This window comes from Ursus arctos, unplaced genomic scaffold, assembly GCF_023065955.2.
Source record: "Ursus arctos isolate Adak ecotype North America unplaced genomic scaffold, UrsArc2.0 scaffold_14, whole genome shotgun sequence".
NCBI classification, from domain to species: Eukaryota; Metazoa; Chordata; class Mammalia; order Carnivora; family Ursidae; genus Ursus; species Ursus arctos.
The window spans coordinates 14,329,855-14,340,808 of NW_026622808.1; the positions used below are offsets into that span (position 1 = coordinate 14,329,855).

Consider the following 10,954-nt stretch of genomic DNA (forward strand, 5'->3'; position numbering starts at 1 on the left):
TCTCCCCCACCTGCAGGTCCCGAAGGCTGTAACCTGTTTATCTACCACCTCCCCCAGGAGTTTGGAGACACGGAGCTGACGCAGATGTTCCTGCCCTTCGGCAATATCATCTCCTCCAAGGTGTTTATGGATCGGGCCACCAACCAGAGCAAATGTTTTGGTGAGTACCTGCCGCAGGCACCCCTTTCTGCTTGCCAGCCCCGTCCTCGACTCCCCCTGCCAGGGAACAGGGGCGTGGGAGGGTGTGGTCAGCCGTGAGACGGGTGTGGTCCAAAAGAATCACATTTAGAAGTTAGAATGAGCACTTACTGACCACCTACTGTGTGCCAGGTGCCCTGCTGGGTGCTGGTACAGGGCAGTGAAGGGAGCCCACAAAATTCCTGCCCTCCAAAGCTCGTAGTCTCGCTGCGCCGCCAACAGGATTTTCTCCGTGGGGGGAGATGTTCTCTACTCCTCTGCCGTCTGAGCCATTGTCCCACATGGCCGCCAGGCAGCTCCAGTGTGGCAGTGCAAGCACAGAGCCGCAGTTTCAGTTCTAACAAATCTAAATCTAGATGGAGCACCTCGGGCCAGCAGCTGCGGAGTTGAAAAGCTCAGGTTTACGGGGAGGAGGTGGAAATGAACCAGGCAGGACTATAGGCCAGGGGGTTATGAATGGCATGAAGAACACCATCACCATCTACTCCTGAGGACATAGAAGCTGGTATGCAGGAGCTGATGTTTCAGCTGAGACCCAAATGATGAGATTTCCCAGCCCCAGAACGTCTGGGGTACAGGGTTCCAGGCAGAGGGAGCAGCACATGCAAAGGCCCTGGGGCAGCATTGAGCCTGGCATGTTGGAGGGCCAGCCAGGAGGCCTGTGTGGCTGGAGCAGAGTGAGTGAGGGGGAGAGAGGGAGGAGGGGAGGGTGGGGAGGGGACGGGGCAGGTCCTACAGGGCCTTGGATGCCTCCAAGTGCACACAGCAGCAGAGAGGCAGAACCTAGATTAGAACCAGTCTGTTTGACTCTAAAATGTGGACTCTTAATCCCGCCCTGTTGTGTTCGAAAGGCCAACTGTTGCCTATTTAGTAAGCACCTCCTGTATATACCCAGAACCCAACCGTGAAATAGAAGAATTGCCCCAGTTTACCGAGGGAGGAGCGAGAGGCACCGAGTGGCCAAACAGCACACCTGAGGTCACACAAACAAGGGTCCTCTGCCCGTGCCCAGGGCCCCCCTCAGCATCCTGCTTTGCAGGACGCCGAAGGCAGTGTGTAAAGGAAGAAAACACACTCAGTCCCTCTCAACTGTGAGGAGTCGTCTGCCTTCTCTGAGCCGCGGTTTTCTGGTCAATACAGTGGGGGCAGGTGTTAGGGAGAATAGCTATGAAGACGTCACCAGCCCCCTGCTCCACAGTCCCCCATGGCTCCCAGTGGGCCTCCGCAAGACCGCTCAACCCCGCTCCCACCATCTCTCCACCTGACCCCCACCCGGCCTCTCACACAGAGCTCAGGGATCCCCGCCTCAAATGCTTATGCATGCAGTCCCTCGCCCCTCTGGGCCCCCCTGTGGCCTCCACACCATCCCGGGAAACCTGTGAGGACCAAGAGGTGAGGGGCAGGAGTAGGGCAGGGTGGCCTGGGGTGGCAGGTGGAGGGAGGTGGGGCTGGTGGGAGCTTGAGGAGTGGTAGGCGAGGATGTTTCTGATCGCCTGGCGGGGGGGGATGGGGTAGAGAGACAGATGGAGACAGAGACAGAGAAAGAGAGATAAAAGGCAGAGAGAGGAAGAGCATGAGAAGGACAGAGAGAAGAGACACAGGACACTCACACAGAGATGGAGAGAGTCCAGTGCACGGTCAAGATGCCACATGGATTGCGGTCTCGGAGGGGCCGAGGGTTAGCATTCAGGGCCTGGAAGGAGGCAGGCAGCCAAGATGGGGAGGGAGGGAGAATGTGGCCCTCCTGGGACCCCCAGAGGCCTCACCTGTCCTCTCCGACTGTGGGAAGTCTCAGCAGAGCAGACCCCAGGTAAGGAGCAAGCACCCCGTCCCCAGAGGCATGCAAGTCCAGAGGGTGTCAGAACCAGGCCCCGGGCTGCTCTGTGTGCTCTGGCACGCCCTCCTACCTCCCTGGGCCCATCTGCCCCTGCGAGCGCACACCCCCCGCCCCCAGGACCCCGCGAGCCGGGAAGCCGGGGCCGCAGCACTGGAGGAAGCGGAGGACGCCCACGTTGCCCACCATCGCGGGTCCACCCCGGTCTCCGCAGGCTTCGTGAGCTTTGACAACCCGGCCAGCGCGCAGACGGCCATCCAGGCCATGAACGGCTTTCAGATTGGCATGAAGAGGCTCAAAGTGCAGCTGAAGCGGCCCAAAGACCCGGGACACCCCTACTGACCGCGCCCCCAGCCGCCCGGAGGCTGCGGGCCTGGCCCAGGTGAGCCGCCAGGCGGCCCCACCCACACCCACCCCCGCCCCCACCCCGTCTTGGCCAAACACCCCCTCATTCTCCAAACCCTCTCCAGCCCCGGGGGATGCCGCTGGAGGCCACGAGAGACCCCCAGGTTGGGTCGGTGGGGACAGAGCTAGACAGAGTCACCCCCATCCCCCCTTGGGTCAGGGCTGGGACAGAGGGTGGAACTAGGGTACGGGGGTGGTTGGGGAATCCTTCTGAAGAAGGCTCTGAAGGATGAATAGAAGTTCGCCTGAGAGGCCAGGTTTGGGCCGGGGTGGGGCGGGCTGTCCTGGAAGGGGCTTCTGTCCTCCTGTGAGTCCCGCAGCTGGGCCCCTGTCATCATTCCTCGTTTGGTGTAATTCGTGCTCAGTGGGCTGATGAGAAAGCGGAATGTTTGTCCTGCTCACCAGCATGCCCCCCCGCAAAAAAGATACCCCCAAACACATCCCCAAGAGTGTATTTTGCTGTCAGAGAGAACAACTTTATCAACAACTAAACACCTTCTTTGGGGAATGAACAGTGAGCCTCAGGGGCCAGTGGGGAAACGTAACTGCCCGCAAGCCTTGACGAGCCTCATCTGTGGAATGGGTTCGTGAAAGTCGCCTCCCGAGAGGCAGCAGGGAGGATCCACCTGGGGATGAGGTGTTTGCCCAGCCCAGGACCCGCCACCCGGAAAGCCTTTGATCATTTGCTTTGATTTTCTTTTTTCAATCACGAGCGCCGTCGTCGTCAAAGCGCCGCGCCTGGGGTCTGGCGCGAAGTAGGTGCTCAGTTAGGGGCTGTGCGTGCTTTTCAGACCCTGTCAAATCAGCACCCACAGATTCGCGGGTATTCAGTCACGGGATCAGGCAACTAACAGACGCCCCATGCACGTGAACCCTCTGGGACAGCAAATCCTTACTGAGCACCTACTATGCGCTAGGCTCTGTTTCCAGCGCTTGGGGACACAGCTGTGAATGACCAGAAATGGGGCGGGAGTTGGGGGGGCTGCCTCCCCTCCCTGCCTCCGTGGAGCTTCAGTGGCAGGGAGGAGGGGGAGGAGAGACAAGAATAAACACAACTCTTGGCCCCAGGTTGCAGGAGGAAATGGGCTCAGTGACCCAAAGTCCCTTCCAAGGTGGTTTGTTGCCCTCCAAATCTGGAAACGGACTCTCTCTGAAAAGATAGGGGCGCTTGGGTTCCCAGAACCCAGCCTGGCCAGGGCAGGGGGTGTGGGGGGGGAGGCGATACCGTAGGCCTGCAAGACCCCCGTCACCGCACCCTAACGCCCCTCCCTTCTCCGCCAGGTGAGGGGCGTTCCCACCCCAGGAGGGCTTCCCGCTTCCAACCGATCCCGGACTTTTCCGTAAATTACAACTGAGTTTGGACACCAGCCCTCCCTCTCCTCTCCCGTCTCCCCTTGCCCCCCAACCCCCTAATGTGAAACACTACTGAAGGCCACATGGAGTGGGGAGGAGGCTTTGTGGTCTGCCCCGGCGCTGGGGGTGGGGGGCTCCTGAGTTGGGGGCCGAGGGGTTCGCCGCCCCGTCCTTGGCGGCCCCCAAACTGAATCACGTTTCCTATATCTATATATGCATATATATAGAGAGCTATAGACGGTATATATATTTTTTGAGTATAGATCATGGGACCAAACTTTTCCGACTTCCTTCCATCCAAGAGAAGGTGACCCTGGCCCGGTCACTCAGCAGGGACATAAGAAGGGCTGAGGATGACCGGGCAGCCCAGTGTCTCCCCATCTCCCGCTGTCATGTCAGACCAGGGCACCGAGAAGCACTGGGAATCATCAGCCGACGCGATATACCTCCAGGACTTTGGGCCCCTGCTGCCGACGGTTCTCGCAGGCCCTTTGGCTCAGCCAGCTCGAGTGTCCCTGGTCTTAGCTGCAGCTTCCGGAACCCCTACCCCCTCCCTCGCCCCAGGGCCCTGCCTCCCCGATGTAGGCACAAAAAAGACCCCTCCCCACCTCCCCCGTCATAGCCTTACTCATGTGACCAATAGCCCTTAGCTTTCCGTCAGGGGCAGACCGGGGTTGGGGATCCCCGCCCCTGTGCCCCCTCCCAAGGGCAGGCAGCCACCCTCCCTGCCTTCGGATCACCAGCCTGGAGTTCACGATCTCACCACCACGATTGCCAAGCGCGTTGGACAAGCCAACCCGCACTGGCCCAGCACCCCTGTACCACGGATACCTCTACAGATGATTTCTTTTTTTAATTTTGGTCTTTCTGAGCAGATACAAAGAAGAAAAGAGAACAAAATGGGGGAAAAAATCAGATGACAGTGGATTTCTGTTTCCTAGTCGGGGCGGGGAGGGAGGTCTTAGGGGCGTCTCTGTATAGCTACTCAAATCGTGAAAACCCACTTTGAAGCACAGAGTCAAGTTCGTTGGACGTCAGTGGGGCCTCTTGCCAAGTGAGGCACCAGAGAACTTAATAAGCTCAAGAAAAAAAATTTGTAAAGAAAAAAAAAAACAGCATTCCCTTTTGTTTCTACCAAAATGTGTTGACTGACCCAGAAAAAAAAAAAAAAAAAAAAAAACACGTAGCAAAAAAAAAAAAAAAAAAGGAAAAGAAAAAAAAAATCTTATGACCAACTTGTTTCGATATTCCAGAGTTTGATAATTGTTCCGAGACACTCTAGCGTGCCTGTGTCCCGTGCGTCTGCGTGTGCAAGCGCGTGCCCAGGGGCCGCGAGGGGGCCTCGTCCGCGTCCCCGGCACCTGCCCAGCCCCCGCCGGGCCTGCTTGGGAGTGCGTGCTGGCGTGCAGTGGCGTGTGTCCTTCTGGTCCATGTTTACTGGCTGTAAATACCATTTTTATACTCCACATCGAAGACCTACGTGATTTGTACGATGTACTTTATTTCTGCTACGAGTAATTTCATGAAGTTTCAACTTGCAAACCGACTTTTGGAGACAAACGGCCACACACACACACATACACAGAAAAAGAAGACAAGAGAGGGACTTAGAGGGAACTTTGGGTTGACTTGGTTGGAATTTATGGCTGGAGAGGTCCTTGTCACTGTGGCGCGTTCAGGTGAGAAGCTGCAGACATCATCTTTATGTCCAAACGCCTCTCTTTGGTCTGGAGAAACTGAAAGTTTATTTAATAAAAGTTTTACTTGCTAAAGCACCGGGTCCTTCCTTATTTGCCCTCTCTCCTCGGTGAAGATCTAGTGTGTCTGGCCCCGCTGAGTGGCCTGGCCAAGAGAAAAACCAGATGTCAAATTAGGGGACGCAGGAGGAGATATTCCAAGAATATTCCCGTGACCAAGGTGCCTCTGATGCGTCCAGAAGTTGGGGAGATGGAACTGTTCCTTCCAGACGAGCAGGTGCTCGTGATGGCCGGGTCGCACGCTCACGCATTATGCGACCCCTGCCGGACCCCTTCGGTGTTCCCGTCCCTGCGCTGGCCGCCAGGGCTGTGGCAGTGGCCACCTGGCTCTGATCTCTGCTGTCACGGAGGCGGCCCGGGGAGGAGCGAGACACCTGCAATACTCATTTCCTTTAAATCAAGGTAAAATTCACATAGCATAGAAGTCACCATTTTTACCATTTTAAACTGCACAATCCAGGGGCGCCTGGATGGCTCAGTCGTTAAGCGTCTGCCTTCAGCTCAGGGCGTGATCCCAGCGTTATGGGATCGAGCCCCACATCAGGCTCCTCCGCTATGAGCCTGCTTCTCCCTCTCCCACTCCCCCTGCTTGTGTTCCCTCTCTCACTGGCTGTCTCTCTCTCTGTGTCAAATAAATAAAATCTTAAAAATAAATAAAATAAAATGCACAATCCAGTGGCATCAAGCACACTCACAAGGTTGTGCAGCCACCATGTGTGCCTGATTCCAGAACATTCTTACCCACAAAAGCACCCCATCCCCGTGAACAGTAACCTCCCCCGGCCCCCGCGAGCCCCCTTCCCGTCCGTGGAGGAGCCTGTTCTGGACGTGTCACACACGTGGACTCACACGCGTGGAGCCTTCTGTGTCCGGTTCCCTCCCTGTCATGGGCTCGGGTCCATCCCTGGGGCAGCACGTGGAGCGCCTTGCTCCTGCTCATGACCGAGGGATGTGCACGTAGGACCGTGGACCACAGTTTGTGTATCCATTCATCTGTCCCTGCACTTTGGGTGTCGCCTCCTTTTGGCCATTGCGAATCGTGCCACTAAATATTCAGATGTGTTTGTGTGAACACCTGCCTGAGTTCTCTGGGGCAGGGTGCGGGGTGGGGGGGTGCGGAGCTGCTGGGTGTCTGGGCCGCCTGATGGAGCACCAGGCCCGGCCCCACGGCCAGCCCTCCACCCGCCGGGCACCGGGTGCCACGTTCTCTGCACCCGCACTCACGCTAGTTACGCGGGACACAGATTCCCCATCTGACCTAAAGCAGCTGACGACCAGCGGTGTCCTGAGGAGGTGAGGCCTGAGGAGGTGTCACTGGTGAGGTGACAAGGCTCTGAAACTACCTGCTGCTCTGTGCTGTGCTCCTGGGGAGGCCTCGAAGTTCCTAAAAAAAATTAAAAAAAAAAAAATATATATATATATATTGGAGACTTGGGGTTGGAGACAGACTGGCTCCCGGGCAGGGTCTGGCTGGGCGGGGGTGTGAACTGGATGGCCACACACATAGCAAGCTGATGCTAACCACTCATCAATGGCTCACTTAATCCCTGCCTGCCACTTGGCAGTAGCCACATCTTTTAACCTTATCAATAACTCATCCCATTTTGTGGCTCAGGAAACGGAGGCTCAGAGACAGCAAGCACCTTGCTCCGGCACCTCAGACAGAACGAGGCCAGTTGGGCTGGTGGCTGGAAAGAGGAGTCTCAGTCCGCCTGGAAAGGTTTTCTGGGTGGAAGGAACAGCCTGGGCAAAGGCTCAGAGGCTGAGAGGTTGTGGAGGTTGGACTACCGGCTAAGATGTAACACTGGCAGGAGGCACAGACGTGCAGGTGGGAGGGACTCAGCCACAGAGGGCCCCTGGCGATGACGCACCTACCAAGTGCCCAACCTTGTCCCCGCCCTCCCAAGGCCCCAGTCAAGGAGGAAGGTGGGCAAAAGCCCGGAAGTGCCCTGCCCTGCAAGAAAAAGTAACTCCAGAGGGTGCTAAAAGTTGTAACCACAATGAGTTTAACAAATCGGGGCCATTGTCTTGAGGACAATGAGGAGCCACAGAAGGGCGTTGAGCAGGGGACAGGCGTGATAGCCCGAGGTATGAGAAGGACACCAGGTTGACCTCCTTACTGCTACTAGGATGTAAATCACACCCTGGAAGATAACATGGCAGGACAGTATTTCTACCAAGCATTTATCAAGCACTTACGATTTACCAAGCACTGTTTCAAGCCTGAGTCTCATGTGACAGTAGCCACTGACCACATGTGGCTATTCACAGTTAAATCGATTTACGAAATTATAAATTCACTTCCTTGGCCAAAAGAAGCCACATTTCAAGGGCTCGAGAGCTTCACGTCCATCACTGCACGAGGTTCTTGCGGACAGCATGGGGCAGAGCGTCTTCTACGACTTAACTTGCATAACCGGCCACCACCCTGTGAGGGATGTCCTGACGAGTGCCCCGTTCTAGGAGTTACTACTAAACTGAGGCCCGGAGAGAGTCAGCGCCTGCCTGAGGGAGCTCAGCGGGAAGGGAATCCTGGCCCCTCTGGCTGGCTCTCACCCGCCGTGCTATCCCACTTCCCTGCGCTGAGTACTGGCTAAAATTCAAGTGCATTAGATTGTAATTCAAGTTATTACTTACAATACTCCAGCTGAAGCTTTTCAATGTAACTCGAAGTTGTCGAACATTCGGAATGTGCATCTTACAGCAGTTCTGACCGGGTGTCTCCACGGAGTGAACAGGCGTATGCTTGACACGGCCAAGCCCCGCTGTGATGTCGGTGTTCACCCAGGGGGACAGGCTAAGTGACATCCAGGGTGTATCAGTTAGCTGTGGCTGCATAACAAATCCCTCTCCCCCCCGCAATTTAGCAGCTGAAAGCAACACACATTTATTTTCTCATGGTTTCTGTGGTCGGGCATCCAGGAGCAGACGTAGCTGGGTGGTCCTGGCTCGGGGTCTCTCATGAGGTTGTGGTCAGCGCATAGGCCAGCCGGGGCTGCCTCATCTGAAGGCTGGACCGGGGTGGGAGGAGCCGTTCATGCTAGCGCCCTCGCGGGGCTGCGGGTGGGAGGGAGGCCTCAGCTCCTCACTGCGCAGGCCTCTCAGTGGGGCTGCTCGTGACCTGGCCGCTGGCTTCCCTGAGACCCAAAGGAGGAGTGGGGGAGGGACAGAGAGAGAGAGAGAGAGAGAGAGAGAGGATGCTGCCTTTTATGGTCTGACTCCAGGTCACACACCATCACCTGTGCCTCATCCATGTGGGTGTCAGAGAACGCAACCCTCTCCAGGCCACATCATCTGATGAAAACAAGAGAGTCACAGAAAAGTACAGCAGGAAATATTGTGTGTGTGTGTGTGTGTGTGTGTGTAAAATATGCATTCTGTCCAGGGACGTGTGTGTGATCGTAAGGATGAGGACTAGAAGCGTATTCACCAGGACGGTGAAGGAGGTGGCTTTGGGGGAGTGAGCAATGGGGGGTCAAGAGGAAGCACAGTTGAGCCTTACCTGCAATCTTTACAAGGTGAATATGTGCAAGCATTATTTAGGAAATTAAGAATTCATTTCAAATACATGTTGTAAAGATGCAAAATGGAAAAGGCAGGTATGGGAGGCATTTTGGGAAAAGTGCCAACATTTCACATGACTCCTCCACGTGGCAAAGGCCAGCGTCAGCGAGGAGCCGAGTCCTGCCAACAGCCACACAAGTTTGGACGTGGGTCTTTCCCCCATCGAGCTTGCAGATGACACCCCGCCCCGGCCATGTCCTGAGTGCAGCCCAGGAGAGGCCAGGAAGCAGACAGGGAAGCCAGCTAGCACCCACAGATTCCTGACCCACAGAAACTCAGATCATGAATGGTTCAAGCCACTGAGGTTAAGACTCCCAACCTTAAACAGAACTTCGACACTGTTCAGATCCCCACAATAGTTCCCAAAGAACTGGACAAGCTGATTCTCAAAGTCATGCAGACAACTGAATTGTAAGGGAAGCCAGACCAGAATGTGCCAGAACGAACGGCCAGTTATTGGGCACATGCTACCTGCCGGGCACGGGTCCGGAAATCAGCATGCCATCGAGGCCTGCGGGTTTTATCTACTTCCCTATTCCCTGGAGCCTAGCACATGGCAGCTGTTTGCTGAACGTCCCAAAAGCATAGTAGTTAAGTCTGGAGGCCTTCCACCCTGGGTTTGAGTCCCAGTTATGACACTTGTCACAACAGTGGCCAGTCCCTTGGCTCAGATCTCTCAGTGTCCCACCCCCTGCAAAATGAGGCTAATCGGGCACCCCGATTTGAGGGTTGTTGCGGGAAAGAACGAGTTAATATTTAGAAAGTCCGGGTAAGCGCTACACGAGGGTCAAATCAATCCCTCTGGAAGTTTCCTTTCCAAAGGCTTCATCCCAGGACCCCAGCAGGGGGCAGCAGAGACCCACGCCTTCGTCCAGTATTGGCGTCACCGTTTTGAAAGGTCTCAAGCATTTATTGAGCACCCACTGTGTGCCACGCACTGCTCTGGGGGCTGCGGGAGGTGATGAAGGGACCCCTGGGCTCTGTGCTGGGACACAAAAGCTACCCTGTCCAACTTTCTTGACCTGTCCCTTAAAGCCGTTAGGGTCGGCCCCACCTCCCACCTCGCCCCGCTCCTTTGCAGGCTAAATGTGGTCCGGCTGCCCGGCCTTCGCTCTCCTTCCGGTGGGGATCTTGAGATGCTGGGTTGGGACAGAGGCACACGTAACCTTCTGAGCACAGAGAACACCCCTGGCCAACGTGGAGAGGGAGGGATTAGCCGGGTCCCAGGGACGGAACAGGGTCCCTTCGGTCTGCTTGGCCGCACGGCTGCAGAGGACGCAAGCAGGGTGCATGGTGGTCAAACTCGGGTGACGGGGGCGCGAGGCCGCGAGCACGTGGACTGGCGCACCTCCGGGTTCCCAGGACCTGCTGAGCGAGTGGAGGCCTGCCTATCCTGAGTCAGCCCCTTTCTCTCTCCACACTTCAGTTTCCTCATCTGTGTAATGGGGTTCGTGATAGTACACGCCGTCCAGGACTGTGGAGACCATCAGGGAGATTAATTAGTGCACATACACGACAGCTGTCATTTTAATGTAACACGATTAAGACAAAACAGAACCTCCTCCCAAATCAGAAAAGCGAACTCTCAGACATCCCTCCTACTGGATTCGGGTGTCGACAGCATTTGTTGAGCACCTGCTGTGTGCTGCACACTGTAGGTACTGGAGGCCCCACAGGAAACAAAATGCACAAAATTCCCGGGGGGAGGGGCTTCCAGTACGGCGTCCCGCCCCCAGACCCGCCTTATCTCCGCCCCTTCTCTCTCCTGAGCCTACCCGAGTGAGGTGGAGGTGGATAATCTACATATTCATAAGCTCATCAGCCAATCCACAGCCGGAACTCG

At 56.1% G+C, this 10,954-nt stretch overlaps 1 protein-coding gene across 1 annotated transcript in view; it reads left to right on the top strand.

The window, feature by feature from the left end:
• The window catches only part of CELF5 (CUGBP Elav-like family member 5), a 49,105-nt gene extending 44,326 nt beyond the window's left edge, over window positions 1–4,779 (top strand). The window contains exons 11-13 of the mRNA XM_026481037.4: window positions 17–160; window positions 2,247–2,414; window positions 3,719–4,779. Coding sequence (XP_026336822.1) covers window positions 17–160; window positions 2,247–2,374 — 272 coding nt within the window. The 3' untranslated portion in view covers window positions 2,375–2,414; window positions 3,719–4,779. The remainder of the gene's footprint in view (window positions 1–16; window positions 161–2,246; window positions 2,415–3,718) is intronic.
• The last annotated feature ends 6,175 nt before the right edge of the window (window positions 4,780–10,954 follow it).